Consider the following 17,099-nt stretch of genomic DNA (forward strand, 5'->3'; position numbering starts at 1 on the left):
CGGTCCTGATACTGCAGCACACCAGCTGTACCGAGTCCCCATTAATACCACGTTGATTCATTACAAAAAATCCAAAGATGGACACGTCTGGAGTCTGACAACCCTTGACTACAGCCCTGAAGGATGAATTTGAAAACCCCGTTCTTTGCCCACACTTTCAATCACTCTTTTTTTCCCCACTCGTCGATGCTATTTTTAGCTGAGGCGACGATTTTTCATCCCGCCATAGATATCCAAGTGAAAGCAAGAAGTCTTTAATGAAACATCTCGGTTTCTGGTGCGGCTGTGACTGTGTCTGCAGCTGATTGCATAAGGAGCAGTGACGCTCGTACTCCTGTTGTTGCTAGGGACAGCAGCCGCCTGCCCCGCTGGATGCTGCTGCCGCTGCTGGTTCCACCGTCTGCGTTTCCTGGCGTGGGGAGTTTAGGGTTTGGCCCAGATTGCTGCCTTAAACGGCCCCTTGGATAAAGACATCGGCATCACCAGCAATCTCTCCTCCACAGCCATATGCACGCACACACACACACACGCACGCACGCGCACACACACACGCACACACACACACACTACACGCAGATGCATCCTGCACACAAAACACACATACAGTATGCATACACACATGCACAACACACTGACACACCATGCACACACAAACACACACATGCACACACACAAATGCATCATGCACACACAAACAACACAGGCATGCACACGCACACATGCACACACACACTACACACAGATGCAATGTGGACCCATGAACACACACACGCACCATGCTGCACACACAAACACATATGCATGCACATACACACACAGTCCCCTCTCCCTCCTTCATCACTGGACAATGCAATCTCAAGATGTGTGATGTGCTGCAGTCCTTTATGGTATCTGTTGGTGAGCATATTAGTTGTACATATGTTTTTAGTGGCGTGGCTGAAGAGGAGTTGGGCAGAGTGCAGTATGGGTGGTTCCCACAGCAACCCAAGTCATACTACTACGGGGTTCTTTCAGGCATGCAGTTCCTCAAGTACAACTCTGCTCTCCACCTGTCTTATATCCACCACTACATTCTCACAATTATATCCCTCTGGTTAACCTACCTTCACTGCAATTAAAATGCCGAAGGCTTTGTCTCTTCACTGTGCCTGGCTAAGAGATAAAATGATCATTTTAAGAACTGAGTCCAAGCACTGATGCAGTTACTGAGTATCAAAGGATATGTAAAGGTATAAAGTTGAAATCATATTACCTCCAATTTGTATGGATTGGGAATGCATTATGGCCTACTTACATATTATAAACCCGCCTCAGTCCCGTCTGCAATGAACTGAGACAATCAGTGAATCTAAAGCTGCTGCAGCAGGTTTGTGAGAAATGATCTCAACTCTCTTGTGTGGTTTAATTTCAGGGTTGATCTAATAAGACTCTTTTTTTAATGACTACCGTCCACAGACCCCAAATGTTATAAACTCTTATGAATACAACTGGTCACAGAGGGCTGGTAAATCTGCATTGTTAAATGAAATTGGAGCCATAGATCTGCATTGTAAATAGGCCCAAATTAATCCATCCTACATCCTGATTTTATAATGGCACTCCGGATTAGTGTAACTGCAGCTGTCTGCCAAGATACATTAATTCTCTAAATAAGTTCTCAATTAAGTCATTGCAAATCAATTGGCCCTCTTTGTCTCCAGGTGGCTCGACTGTACAAACCAGACTAATAGCTTCAGTTTGATTGCTGTTCCACAATGAACATGATCAATAGCACAAAGTGTTTACTCACTGGCCTTTACACCCCCGCCCCTCTTTATTGTTTCCCCATCCCTGTCATTGCTCAATCAGGGTTTTCAAGCATGCAGACACATTCACACATGTACGGCTCACTTCCTTCCTACTCTGAACACTTATTCTGAAGACAACAAAGTTATGTAATTAATCATATCACTGAGCCCCAACTAGTACTGCCAAGAGTATTGTGTTTACCAGGTACTTTCAAAACATGTCTTCACAGTTGCTACTGAAATAGATTTTCTCAGTGGGTGTTATCCTGAACACCCCAGCACTGGGCTGATCAACCAAACTTGTTTCTGTTCGCCGGTTGCTAGCCAATAGTGTGTCACGCACATAAACAAGGACATTCCATAACATAGAGCTCCAGATGGATTCAAACAATTTACCGTTACCATTTAAAGGATCTAGCGTATTCTCTTCTAACTAGGCTAAACACCATCCATGTCTTTATTGTGTTTATGCGGTTGTTGGAGTGCCGTTACGAAATATGCAGAGGCCCAAAATGGCAATACATGTAGGTAAGGGGAAATGCATATTGCGCGGAGTGGGAGTCAGTATTCTTCTGCAGAGGAGGAGAGAATGATGCCGGTGACAGAGGAAAGACTCTCCCTCCTCCAGTCCCCATCGCTCCACTGGGCCGAAGACTCCCTCAGGTGCTGTAGGTAGACTCCTAATGAAAGATCAAGGGCATTAGCACTGTGGAAAGCAAGTGGGCTACCTGCAGTTAGCCGCACGGTTACAGAACATTAATTTTACTGCAGGCTCATTTGTAGAAGGGAAGGCAGAGCCAGCCATTGTGAGGGATGCACAATGGAAGGGGTAAAAATTTATTTCAGCCTTTGTGTGAGACGAGGGGGGGGGGGGGGGGGGAAATCGGAGTCGTCCGCCATGGTATTTCTAGCCGCCTAGTCAGCACTGCAGCACCGAAATGTCAAATTCATTACCCCTTCTCTCCGTCGCCTATTGTTTCCCACAACACAGTTGCATTTCTGAGAGTGATTCCCACTCTTACTGCATATTGGGTCATTTAAGGCATTGCTGGAAAGCATTCCAACCACAACAGAAAGAACCTGTTGCAAAATTGCCTCCTGCCGCTCTTCAACTGTTCACCATGTCTGAAAGAACCACTTTGGTTGTGGATCTCTGGAATTTTGAAACAACAGATATCTGTATCCTGGACTAACTAGTTGCAGACATGATTGGGTTCCAGGACTTGTTAATGGATCATTAATGAGGTCAATGAAGAGCTTTCCAGCAACTGGGCTACACCTTGAGGTTGGCTGTCCAGTCATAGGTGGGACATCTGCATCCATAAAATGGAGGTGCAGGAAACACATAAGTGCTGATGAAGTCCCTGCATGTTCATCAGGGGCCTCCACACACATTCCAATTCTCTTCAAATCCCTTTCCTCTGCCCCCATGCAAATGACCCAGATTACAGAGATGTATAGAGTTTCAAATGTATCCTAACACGCAACACCTAATGCCAGAGATTTGCTGTAATACTCTTGTATTTGTATCTGACTTACGGGGACTGTGGGACAAATTAAAGGTGGTGTGTGATGGATTTGGACGGTCATTATCTTTCTGTGTATTTCTTCTCTGGGAGTGTGGATATTGATTTATACTGCGGATGAACACCTCCGTATCCTGCTACCTTGGAAACTGGAATAAATGACAGAATAATTGCAAGGAGCGTTCTCCGAGATGGCACTTGTTTTCTTACCAAAGCAAAGTGCAACATTCCTCTTCCAACTTTTTAAGGCGATATATTTTCAGTTGAGTGTCCCCATGTGTTCCTGTTTTTTATTCTAGGACAATGTGCATTTTTGTCTGAATACCAGAGAAAACATAAGAAGGGGCAAACAAAAGATTGCTGTTTCTGTTTCATCAGTTATAAAAAATGGCTGAATGATAGGCCCCTCTGTTTGTTACCCTGGCAACAAGGGCAAACAACATTGCTAAACTAATAAAGACACTATTGTGAAAGCACCTTGGCACCCAGAGGATATTCAAATTGACCTGCAACAGCTCAACAATTTAGTGCGGACTGAACCCCTTCAGGACGAATTTCTCTGAATCAAGGAAATTAGCAGATGAGCTCTGGAGATTGCCAGAGGCAACGGGCAAAATCATGAACATCAAAAAATTAGCTGCACATTTCTCTTAATCAATTCAAAGGCAAGAAAAACATGTCTCCTGTTTTGGATTATGGTCTGAAATGTGATATTTCTGCTTTTATCATTTACATTTTTTCCAAAAATCTAGGCAATATTAGTATGCATGATTACCAGCTTTTGGCTGATACCACATTGGTGATATCACAATACAGTGATGTTTCTCTGGTTGACTCTAGCTCTCTATCTCCCCCAGTATGACCACAGACCTCATGTGGAGTAATCAATATGGCACTGACTGGCCTGCCTGCCACTGACCACAGTGACATCACAACATTGTTGACCCAGGGTCCCACCTCTGGTCACATTGCCTGATTGGTCAGAACTCACTCTGGTGCTGTCAAACTGGGAGGCCACAGAGCCCTAAATACTCAACAGGACCATTCATCCCACTGTTCCCTGGAGGAAAACCAGCTGAAGACACTGCAAGTCTGGGTCATAAAGCACTTAACAGATAGTGATAAATCTGGAAGGAAAAAAAAACACATGCATCACTAGGGCACTACAATCACAAGAATCAGTGGGTTGCATTTACAGAATTAAATTCCACACAAGTAAGGATGTCAGGATTTATCGTCATTTCTAATGAAGAATGGGGAGATGAAATCATTAGTTCCTGCCGCTGAGGGGTTGAAATACAGCCCAGAAGATATGGAAGTCACAGCTCCTGTAAGTACTGTACACAACATGCATAATGTAAATGTCCTTTTCTTTACAGCAGTTGCATAGCAACAGAGTAAGCCATGGGTGTGGTGCAAGTCTGCTGGAAGCCAGTGGCCTATGATTAAGCCTATCCACCTTTAATTATAAATGGGCCTCTGTCTACATATGGCTTTAAAATGGCATCCATGAATTATAAAGGCCTTGAAAACAAGGTGCTCTGAAGAATTCTCTGCTTTAGATGAACAATATGCATGCAAGTATTCTCTTCTCTTTCACTTACAAATCTAGGTCTCTATTAAATGAAGCTTTAAAAAAAGTAAAATGCAACATTAAAAAGTGTGAATACATGTGGGAAAGACTTAAGGTCCTCTGAAGGTAAAATTGTTGGGAGGGACATGAATGACTCACACTGCACTCCAATGGCAAACTTGAATGACCTTTGGTCTAACATTAATATTGGAAAATCCAAAATGAAAACTCATGCTCCAAAGACAAAATAATTATTTTTTTTTATTTAACTAAATGCCAGTCAACAGGGTGAAACAATAACCTTTACATGAATAAATAAAAATATCATTGTCACATTGTAGCTTAAGTTTTCATTCTGGATTTTCTAATGTGACATTTCACCTTACGCCAACAACTTTATGGAGTGTGTATGATTATTCTCTCCTGAACCTTAACATTGACCTTGACATTTATACACACACATACATGCACAAGCCATAAACTATGCACTGCTGGTGAGAGCACAGGTGTACAGGTTGCAAGACTGACAGTTTATGGATGTTGTTCTGGTAGACCTCTCCTTGTTAGTGATAAAGCGCTGCATCCTCACCATGTGATACACAGCATTATCCCTGTATCTTCACCACATAATGCTTTGAAATCTAGTCACATCTGACCATTGCAGTGTTATGCAGTAAAAATGGAACTTAAATGTCTATCCTTTTGCAAAGAATGATTTTTCCTTTTAATAATTTTGACAGAGATTGCACCCCCCACATCCACACAACCAGCGAGCAATACACTTCAGTTATACTTTATAATAAAATAATCTATCACTTCAGGGATAACAGGAAGCAAATCTACAGAACATGTTCTGAAGGAAAACAAAAGTTGTTTGTTGAAACTGTCTGGACTATAATGAGGTCTGTGCGTCTGCAGGCTGGTACATGACAAAGAAGAGTGCAGAGGGATTTACATGATGGGGTGCAGCCCAGATTTCTCATGTGGCAATCACAGCTCAATTCATACCCCCATTGCTTCAGTATAAGCCTGTTCCTGTAAGAGACCATGTGTGGGGAGGAAAGAGAGGGGCTCTTTTGAAACTCCTGGTTGGGGAAAAGCTGGGCAACACAAAAAGCTGTGGAGTTAAGTACTTTTTTTTTTTTTTTTTTAAATAGTTCAAGGTAATATTTTCAGGCCAAATTATTTGCCTGATTCTATTGCCAAATTAACACAAATTGCATTTTGGCTTCATATTTGTAAACAAAATATGAAATGTGACAGAAATGGTGCCGTGAGAAAAATAAAAAATAAAAAATGAAAAAAAACACCCATTGAAATTCCACAAATGCAGGAAAGCATAGTTCAGCACAAGACCAGTGTTTACGGTAGGCAAACATGGATATTTATGGCTACTGCTATAAAACACAACCGAATGGCCGATATATATATATTCCATTCTGGGAAAACATACCCAAGACATGTTTGTATGATGAAAATAATTATCTGGGAAAAAAAACTAACCAGTGCAAGTCACAGACTTGAGAACATGAGGAAAGTCTTTTTTGCAACTCTTTTTTTTATTGCAACTGGAAGACAATACATCACAGAAACTTTATGGTAGGTTTCAGAAAAATAAAAATAAAAACAAAAGTTTTCTTTTTTTGTCATAGTAATGGACAACGTGATATTTACATTAATTGATGAAATAGTTTGTCTTTGGCAATATGATTACACATCAAGGAAATATAGAATGCAAGTATGCCTCTGTATTGACAGTTTCTTATTTCAAAACAGATCGGCTGGGTGCACATGCCATCAGACCGTGTATTTCAAAACAAACAATAAGAAATGAATTGATCTTTCACCTTTTTTTCCTCTGAGAAAACCTTCTCAAATTAAACAAAAAATGGCAGTTATTTATTTTTTTTAAAACAATAAAAAACTAAACAAAACAAGGATATTGGCCTCAATGAGAATTATTTGCTTGGCTAGTATTAACATCATGATCACTATTTCTTGTTAACGTTTCTCCCATTTCAACAACATGAAGCTAAAGGAAAAGTTACGTAGTGAGTGCTCATTTTATGGGAAGGCAGTGAACATGCAGTTCTGTCTGGACAGCTTTTCTCTCTTAGTCTTCGGTTACAAACACAGTTTTAATAATTGCATTTCCCCCCCTAAATTTACCTTAAAAAATATAAATAGTTTCTGTCCTCTGCTTGACCGTAGAAAAATCTCCCTTAAATAACAGGGACCTTGCCAATGGCCAGTAGAGGACAATTGCTAAGATGGGAATGGGCAAAACAAAAGAAAAAGGCAAGGATTTGTTGTAGGATTCTAATTCTAATCAAGATCCCAATACAAGTATTCACTTCACAAACCTGGACAGGTACAAAAAGGAAACAACACAGTGAGATTCTGAGCTGAAAATAAGGGTGTGCCACCCACATAAAATACATCAGTATTAATAATGGATGACTACGAATGCCTTTTTGTTCTCATCTTGATTGAGCATAGGGTTACTTACCCACTGGCAAATTCATTGTTTTTATATATAGACTATTTCATTTGCCATTTGTTTTATATAAATCTAACTTACAAGATTTGGCACTGAAATTTAAGATCCTTAATTCAATATTTTAGTGCAATCTGGCAAGCTAATGTTTGCACTCTTGTTATGTTTATTTAACAATCACATTAAAAAAAGAAAAAAAAAACTAATTGATGGTAATTGATACTGTCAGCGTATCCTGAACAGTACTGTAAATAAAACTGTCCAAATTGGCAACAAATGAAATGTACGCATGCACGCACAACAAACACTCACACGCAAATGAACAACAAATGCATCATCAAATAAAAATGTAAAAAAGGAAGACCCTGAAATATTGAAGACATCCGAAGACATGTTTGTACATAAAGCAGGCACAATGCTTGGAGGGGGTGGGGGGTGTCAGTGAGGGGGGGGGTGGGTGGTAAGGTCTCAGATGGCAGGGGGGCATAGCTGGGAACTCACACTCACTACTAACTTCTCCTTATTTATGCAAGCTAAAACATTTACAGATCGAAAACCCCGGACACTTGAACATTATACTTTTTGAAAAGCAGAAGTGGGCTGGTGGCGTAGACACAAGGCAGTTTCATAAACCACTCAAACCCAACTGGAAATGTGAAGTCTTCATATTGCAGAGTAAGTTTCCCAACAGTCAGTGTTTGTCCCTGAAGAAGGTTTATCTTTAAAATCCTGCTTCAAAACAAATATGAAAAAGACATAAAATAAAATCAAATAAACACAAAACAAAATTCTAGGCCTATGGGCATAAAAATTAGAGGCAAACCCTTTTTCTCTAGGATCTATATATGAAAATAATTCATGCTCCATGCTAAATACATTATTTACCTTACATGAACTTTGAATAAAAAACAGTTTTTGTTTACAGAACCCATGCAACACGATTTGGAAAATCCTGCTGGCTACATTGCTTAAATTAATAAAGGAAAAATAATCTAGTGTAACTTTTATACAGTGTTATCCTGACTGGATGACATTGCTTATTACGTCATGAGGGTATGAAATAAAAACAAAAAAACAAAGTAACAAAAATAATAATTCCACAGTTATTTCATTATTTTTTGTCGCTAAAACACTATTGGCAGGTTTTGTAGCATCAATTTATCCCATCAAGTTATTCAGTTTTACTGCGCCACAGAGAAATATCACTATATTCATATCACTTGATTATAACTTTTTAACAATTCAATTGTTTACAAAAAGAACAGGCAGTTTTGAAGTTATTTCAATGTATTTTTTTTTTGCACGCACTGATTTGAAACGACAGCTTATGGCTTTTGAATCAGTTTCCTGTTATTGAAGACTGAATTCTGTGGTGAAAACTGATAACCAGTATCCAATTCCTTTCCCTCACTACATCAATGTCTTCCTCAACCTCGGTACTCAGTCGTGTAATTAGCCCAGGTTAGCGGTTAGCACGCCAGCCATACTGACAACACAGTAGCATAAGAAGTGCAATCGTCACTGCTGGCTTACCCAGGGCTCGTCTTTGGCACTATACTATCCAAGTGTTCACAGTAAAGACACTTGCTGCTGTAGTGCTGCCTGCAAGCATTTCAAAGCCAAGGACGTCCGCAAAAACTACAGTCGGATGGGCCGCTCGAGCCCCTAGCAACATCACATTGAAAATGGCTCAGTTTCCCCATTCTGTTTAGGTGCACTGTAATAGGGGGGATTGCTACAGAATGTTCGGAAAATAAATAAAGCCATAATTCCCTGCTGTGTCTGTACCAATGCCAATCGGAAAATTCGGGGAGTCGACTTTTTGTTTGCCTTATCTGACTCTCGCTTCGATTTCAGCTGACAAAAAATTGTGTTCCTAAATTAGCTGAAGATCGGAAAAAAGTTTCGCTATGGCTTTAATCTCCTTTAAAGAAAAAAAAAACCCTCAAACAACAGTTTCGAAAGGATAGGAAAACAAAGTGATTGTTGATATTGCCACAAATCATTAGAATTCACCTGATGTCCTGAAAAAAAAACAAAAATTGTAAATTCTATTAAAAGTGATGTTTTTTTTTTTCTTCTTTATTCAGTCTTAATTTTTCATAGAATCTTTTTGCTCCTTCTGCCCCTTTGCCGTCCGATTGGTGATATTGTTTAAACAGGCCCGGACCCCCGCCAGGTGCAGGAGGGACCCCGCCGCCTCCTTCATCTCCTCGTCGTCGCTTTCAGGGGGCTTCTCCGTGCGCCGTTTTTTTAGGGGCAGCGTATCGCTGGACACTTTCTGTTTGGCTTTTGTCAAATGTTGCCGTTTCTTGTGCTGGGCCAGGGAGACGGCGTCCAGGGACAAGTCCTTGGGCTCCTTCTTGATCTTGCTCTTGTCGTCGTCCTCCGTGTCGCTGTTGGTGTCGTTGCAGTGGAAGCTGGCCTCGCTGCCCTCCCGGGGGGCCTCCTCTCCCAGGGCGGTGCTGGGGGAGGCGCCCCCGCGGAGGCTGGAAGATTTGGCGCTGCTGTAGTTGTGATCCTCCTTGGGGTCACTGCTGACCAACGGGGAGTCGCTGGACTGCTCGCTGTCGCTGCGCATCCTGTACCCGCCGATGACGGACCTGAGAGAGAGAGAGAGCGAGAGAGACAGCGAGAGAGAGAGCGAGAGAGAAAGAGAGAACGCAAGAGAGAGAGAGAGAGAGAGAGAGAGCGAGCGAGGCGCTCGGCGTTAGAACGCAGCTCCACGTGAACGCTCACACACGCCTGCATGTGCACATGCACGCTCATGCATACACATGCTCACACAAGCACGGCTAGCTGACATGAAGGTCACCCCCTGATGTACACTGAAACTGTCATATCAGAGAATTAACACACACACACTGAGCTGCAGCCAGAACAAAGAGACACAAAACAGGGTATTAAAAATGATTCATCTCTTAATTGAATTAGGCAATCATCTTTCGCAGAAACACCAAAGTTAGGCCACTACTTCAGTGTACTGATACAGCGGCTATGTGGCTAATTACCGAGGAGGCTGATAACAACATTCAGTTCATAGCTCCTGTGATAATTTCTCATTTTTTTATGAAAGCGAGATTAAAATGCAAATGGTTTATTGATAAAAGCAAGCAACATTGCTCATCACACTGTATAATTTTAACGCTGTATTATGGTCTGTAAATAAGAATGTGTGCAAATAAAAATGCTATTTTGAATCCCACTTTAGTGCAGATTTACCATACCGCACCTTAAAACTTCACAACGGGGCTAGAAAAATAAACCTGAGAGCTTTTCCCCCTTTCCTGTATAGTTTGCGCGTTTATGACTCATAAATTATAGTCACGGCGCTGCATGCTAAGAAAACTGTACTCAATAATTAATGTCTAAATGCAGTGTCAGTCACCATAGCGTGAATGGGGCGCATTTACTTTTCTCTGGCTTCCCACCACAGGAGCTGTCATTAGTCTGCCTGCTTAGCAGGGGGAGCCAATGGGCTGGAACTGGGCTCCATCAACGTACACTGGGGGGGGGGGGGGGACCGAGGGAGATCTGCACGCGCGAGCGTGTCACGGCTCCGTACGCCAATCCGAGCCGGCGGCGGCGGCAGCGGCGCAGAGTCACCGCGGCGAAGGAGGAGCGCCGTCATTTTTCATCCCTTTCTCCCGGTTTTTTACGCTTATTTATTTATTTATTTATTTATTTATTATGTTCAAAGGCTCGTCAGCGGTGATAATTAACACGTTGCTCCGACGCGGTGATCGGGTCTCCGTGCGATGGCGTCGGCCGCGCGCACCTGCCAGCCCTCGGGCTGGTAACAGTCTGTCCGCACCTGTCTGTTAGAGCAACCTGAACGGGCTCCACCGCGGACTTCCCTTCGCACAGAAAAAGGTACAGCGTGTTCCGAGCTGGGGAGAACTTCCACTCCACACGCTCAAGCCTTCCTTCCTCAGCGCTAGCTAGCGAGCGAGCGAGCGTTTCCACAGCCACGCTGCAGAGGTCTGGCTTTATAAATGTTTCACAGGCCAACAGGCAGTCCTCTTGCACATCCCATGCCATTAGAACTCCTATTTGATCAAATATTCATGGCATCGCATATGCAAGACTTTCTTTTTTTTTTTTTTCGTAGGCTTAAATAATTAGGCGTACATGTGTTCATGGCGGGCTCCGTGACGCGGCTCGTGCGGACCGGGCCGCCGCCTCGTTCCCGCGCTCCGTTACAGAGGTAGGCGTGACCCGTCTCCGGGAACGTCCCTTTGTGTAAAACGCGCGTTTGAGCACCATCGACACCCTGCGTCCGAGAGCAGTGCGCAATAAGAAGTGACTCACGCGGTGGCGAAAAGCACACTTTCTGCGTGCGAATCCGCCCCCGGAGCGTGGGGGGGTTGGGGGCGTTGTGCGCGACTGGGGTGGGGGGGGGGGAGGAGCGGAGCGGTGTTATGCTCGAGTAAAACCCCAGCTCTTATGTGTTCCAGATCGTAACACCGAGCACAGGAAGTAGCGGTTGGGAGGTAAGGCCAGAGCGCTCGTTCACGCAGTCACCGCTCGGGGGGGGGGGGGGGTGACGTGGCGTTCGGGAGGTGACAGGTGGGAGCTGACGGGAAGGGGGGGGGGGGGGGGATCGCCGGTTATGCTGACCTCACTGTGGCCGTCCTGCTCCCGATGGGGTTGATGGGAAGGGGTCTGATTCCCGGAAACATGGTCTGGCCCACCATCCTGGCACCGTTCTGGATCACTCCCTGAGGGACTGAACAGAGCACACACACTGTGTCACCACGAAGGCCACAGAGCACCAACATATAATACAGTGGGCCGGTCACTGACATCACACACACATGCGCACGCACACACAGGCACAAACACACGCACACACACACACACTCATTCACTGTTGGTTGTCAGTGTCGTAAAACAGAATGAGGAGTTCCTAAATTGTTACTACCTCACATAAACACAGTGGACATCAGTGTCACTAGCATAACACCCGTCCACCGACTCACACACACTCAATCAAAAACAGTAAAAGCCACACACATGATTAATATGAGCGCAGATCTTTCTGGAAGTGTGAGTTCTGCAAAATTACACATGTACGTCTAAAGTTTTGAAACCAAACAAACCAGCAAACAAATGCTTATTTGCAAGAGGAATGAAGGGTTATTTATTCACTGCAAAACCACAACACCAGAAAAGACAGAGCAGCAGAACTCCCCATTAAAAGCTTTCACAATTTCATGCCGTGTCCCTTCATCTGGGAACATTGTCAAATCACAGTTTTTTCAAATTGCGTATGTGATTCAAGGAAACAGTGACAAACTTTTAAGGAAGAGAAAATGTTTTTTTTTTTTTTGTTACACCAGCAACAGAACTGCCCCGTACGGTCAGTTTACAAGAGTTGGTAAGCGACAGAGAATCAACATTCTGTCTCAAACCAAAAAGAGAGAGAACACCACGTGATGGAAAGCAAGTGAGGTTGGTTTTTTTTTTCCCTTAGACCAAGCATTTCTGGAACTTTCCGAGAATCCTTTAGCAGAACCAGTGGAAAACGAAAGCTTTGGTCTCAGAGAATGCCAGAGAGCAGAGAGCGAGAGCAGTACCTCAGCCACATACCCAAAAAAGGTAATTCCTCGTGACAAACATTAAGGAAGTCAAATACGACAGATTCCTAATAATTCCCTAAAGATTCCCAAAAAAACCAGTGAAACCAAAAAAAATAGTCAGACCTGAATTAATGCAGCAGTAATTTTGGATCTAAATTAGGATTTTACATTGTTTTCATCAGTGTTATGATTATTCATTTGGTAGAGATCCTCTTGCTGTTAGTTACAGTTCTCAAGATGCTGCCCGTTGTACTCACAAGAGGTCGGGAGGTCAGGTGTATTCAAAAGCATCATGGTTGCAGCAGCATCAATTTCGGGATCTGAGAAGTGCAAAGGGAGATGGGAACTTTAAATGCCGTTAGCACTGGCTCAGTTTGACGAGTCCTGCTCAATACTCCCTGGTTCTCTTAACAACCGAACTGCGCAGTATCGACAGAACAGGGAAAGTGAAATTGACCATTAAACCGTCATAAATGGGTTAGGTCAGTTGTGCCTCATTGAATTAAGATCCAACGTTGTTTGTTGTCCTTTCAATCCAGTAAAAAAAAAAAAAAACGAGAATGAATCTGTATTTACTTCTTTAGCGCTACAAGGCAATTAAAATTCACTTCAGAATGAGAGCACTTAATTTGTCTCATTTTATCAGTTGTACAGTACTACAGAGCCATAAGCTGATGGTTTACAGTAGACTGCTCTTAATCTTCTCTTAATGAGCATAAAACATGGAGGGGTGTGCCTCCGACTGCACAGTCCATAGACTGCCGCACACAAAAGACAAACTGTCATACGGACGTAAAGACAGGCACATTGTGGCGGCACCTGCCGCCCTCTCTCTCACTCTCTCAGGCAACTTCCACGGATGTGCTACGAGTCGAGTTCCACAATGGAGGCTGCCTCTAATCTAAAACAGATGGCAGGGTTAAAAGAAAAAAAAAAAAAAGGAAAATATTATCCGTTTGGAATCATGTACACTTTTTTTTTTTTTTTTTTTTGCTCATTAAGCAGTGGCATTGTTGCCACGGCAACCCTTCCCCCCACTGCCATGGCGACGGTACACAACTCGGCGACCGCCGCTTGAGAAGGGCTGAAAGGAACATCTGGCCCGGCAGAGTGGCCCGGCGCTCCCCTCGGGCTAGAGCAGCCGAAAGGTGAAGAGACGCCCTCTGACAGGGGGAGCCGCTGGCTCCCTGCCCCGGCTAGCCAAGTGTACAATCCGAATTGACAGAGAGACGCGCACTCGGCCCGATTAGCGTGGATGGGCTGGCAGACTGAATGGCTAATGAGCTTCCTCCATTGTGAGCGGCCCATGTAAATCCCCGCATCGCAGCATCAGAAATAACAACAGAACAAAAAGGGTAAACTCCATTCAGAGTGCGCGCACAACACATTAAGGGGACGTTTTTTAAAGCACGTCGGCCTTGGGGGAGATACGCCCGTCTTATGAACAGGTTTCAAGTTTTAGGTCAGGTTTTTACTCGCAAAAAAATGTAAAAAGAAATTGTTACAAGAGACTGTTACAAGAGTTATCCCCAGCGAGACAGTTAATGACCCGGCCGGTTTTACAACATCGATTAATTATCATAATATTTCCCTCTAGTATCACTACTTGGCCTTCCATAGGCACAAGAATATTACTGTATTCTTCACACACCGGGGACCTGCACCACCATTCTATGCAAAAGTCAAGAGTTCTGATATGTCCATACCACAACATTACAATACTATTCCGATGCATACCACAGCCCAGCAAAAATGACAGATTAAATTGATTTATTGGCGCTTCGTGTGGCAGGTGAACAGGGCCTGGCTAGCGCTGCATTATTCTGATTGTAGATTATAGCCATCAAAGCCCCAGACAAGCCTCTACTCCACTGTAAATCCAGTCTGCAAGTCCACTTTCGGCACAAGGTCCTCTCACCACATGTCAAAGGCTTTACCGGTCTCTCTCTAGCGCTTGCTCTGCCATGTCAGGCTGGAATGAAGCCACACTGCGCCTGAGGAGAGCGGGACACAAGTCCCATGATCCTCCTCGGTCAGCCCCTCACCGGGCCCATGGGAAGGTGCCCCGGCCTCGGTGGGGAGTGTTGCCGGGTGCCCAGTTTGGAGAGGAGGTGGGGGGGGGCGGGGGGTGTGCTTTTCTCCTCCTGTGAAGCGTATTAATGTTTGGGCAGATGGCCCTGGAAACAGTGGAGCGACGACACCAATCAGCTCGGGACCAGCTTTTAATGCCTGACCCTCTTTGCTCACTCTCCACTAATCTCCTCTTTATGGAGAATAAAAAGCACCATTAAAAACAGCGCACACAAAAAGATCTTCGCCGTGCAGTTGCGGTGAATTCGAAATTATTCGTTCTCCAGTAACGTATTAAAAGGAAAACATGGCGGGTTTGTCCATCGGAGTGATTATCAGTATTATTCATCAAATAACACATCAGCTTTGATGAATAAAATAGATAAAAATGCATTTTTAAATTGTGCCAATTTCACAAGAGCCAAGTCTGTGGACAGGTTGCATGTTTACAGAAATTAAAGTGGTCTTGAAGGGCAGGTTTCAAGGAAACCAAATACTGCACATTTGTGGCCCTTTGACCTCAGATCAATCATGCTCATCTGTTCCATGAGGAATCAGGCACATTTAGATAGTCAATACCTCTCATACAGATTAAATGTCAAACGATGTACTGAACAATATGAACTTACAACTATCCACAAGGGGGCAAAACATGCACTCGTACAGCACAGAATACGTCTGCAGAGCCGTTTGTCTATTTCAGTAATGCCCGCCAGCATAACCACTTTGTCAGTATAACTTGATTTTCTCAGAACATTTTCTTCTCTGTTGTTTTGCATTGCACAGAATTGTCACTGAACATCATAGCACATCAAATGTATAAAGGAATACACCGCTAAATAGTTGTGACAAATGTAATGCAACTTAAATACAACCTCATTTTGGATTACAGGTGGAAAACATTCTATGAAGTCATTTGTAAAAGCATCAATATGTATACCCCTGTACAGTTAAAATCAAGATTTGAAAAAAGATAAGTAGTTTCATATACAGCTGTAACTATGAACTTACTGTATAGAACAGCACTTAGCAGGTTGATGCACCGGTTGACTGCAGTAATCCCATTAGTAAATAGCTGTGCACACACACACATTGAGAGAGGCGCACACACACACACACACACATACACGCACACGCACACACACACACGTGCAGAGGCTATCTCTAAGCACTGCCACAGTTTTCATAATTCCATGCCGAAGTCAGGGAAAAACACACCATCACCCGCGACGACTGACTCCCGCCAGAAAAGGCGGTCACCTGTGGGCCATCGGTAAGGACAGGCAGCGCACCGTGAGCCCCTTCTGTGGGAGCGCCGGAGGCGAAGCGGCTAGCCGCTACAGGTAATGCTTCTGCACGGCAGGGCTGAGGAAACCAGGCTGGAAGGGCTCTACTGGCTCTGACAAGCCGAGCTGACAACGCGCCACGGAAACAATTATGGGATAAGGATCGCCAGTTCTTCCATCTTTATTTACCCGAGATATGCACCTCTTTTGTTTCCCATGTGGGGCTCTAACACCACTTTAATATGGCAGCAATGAGATAAGACCAAGCGCGCTGCCAAAGTAAGGACTTCACACTAAACGATCTCGTAAGCACGGGCAAATTTTACACCGCAGCCAGAACAGCGCAGAGACAGCACAAGCCACCACGATTAATTTTTTAATACTCACTCTGATATTACTCCAACTGCTAAAGCTTACAATTACCAAAAACCAATATAATAAATAACATAAACTGATCATCATTGGTTTGCTTTAATACATTTTTGATGAAGAAAAAAAAAGATGTATTTCATATGATGACACATGATAATGGTATAGAGTTCCTGTGAAAATTGCCGTGAATTGACAGCCCCATTCTCATGTTACTCTATGTGAGCTAAATGTCGATAGATTGTCAATAATAGATTTTTGAATTACTCATACAGCGTTCCCATGTGGAGTTATTTCTGCCATAAAACTGCTTCATGTATAAGCCATAGAGACTCAGGCTGGCTTGACAAAGCTTGGTCCAGGAAGATCTATGCTGACACTGGGCGAAGTGCTCATTTTAAAGGGCTTC

The 17,099-nt window shown here is 43.5% G+C and overlaps 1 protein-coding gene across 10 annotated transcripts in view; it reads right to left on the reverse strand.

Moving 5' to 3' along the window:
• Positions 1–6,424: 6,424 nt before the first annotated feature.
• The window catches only part of foxn3 (forkhead box N3), a 71,082-nt gene continuing 60,407 nt past the window's right edge, over positions 6,425–17,099 (reverse strand). For 9 of the 10 annotated variants that reach the window (XM_035412547.1, XM_035412556.1, XM_035412611.1 and 6 more), the window contains 3 exons: positions 13,223–13,285; positions 12,004–12,112; positions 6,425–9,986 (listed from right to left, as the gene is read on the reverse strand). In XM_035412547.1, coding sequence (XP_035268438.1) covers positions 9,476–9,986; positions 12,004–12,112; positions 13,223–13,285 — 683 coding nt within the window. In that variant the 3' untranslated portion in view covers positions 6,425–9,475. The remainder of the gene's footprint in view (positions 9,987–12,003; positions 12,113–13,222; positions 13,286–17,099) is intronic. The other variant, XM_035412628.1, reaches the window with a different exon arrangement.

This window comes from Anguilla anguilla, chromosome 1, assembly GCF_013347855.1.
Source record: "Anguilla anguilla isolate fAngAng1 chromosome 1, fAngAng1.pri, whole genome shotgun sequence".
Taxonomy (NCBI): Eukaryota; Metazoa; Chordata; class Actinopteri; order Anguilliformes; family Anguillidae; genus Anguilla; species Anguilla anguilla.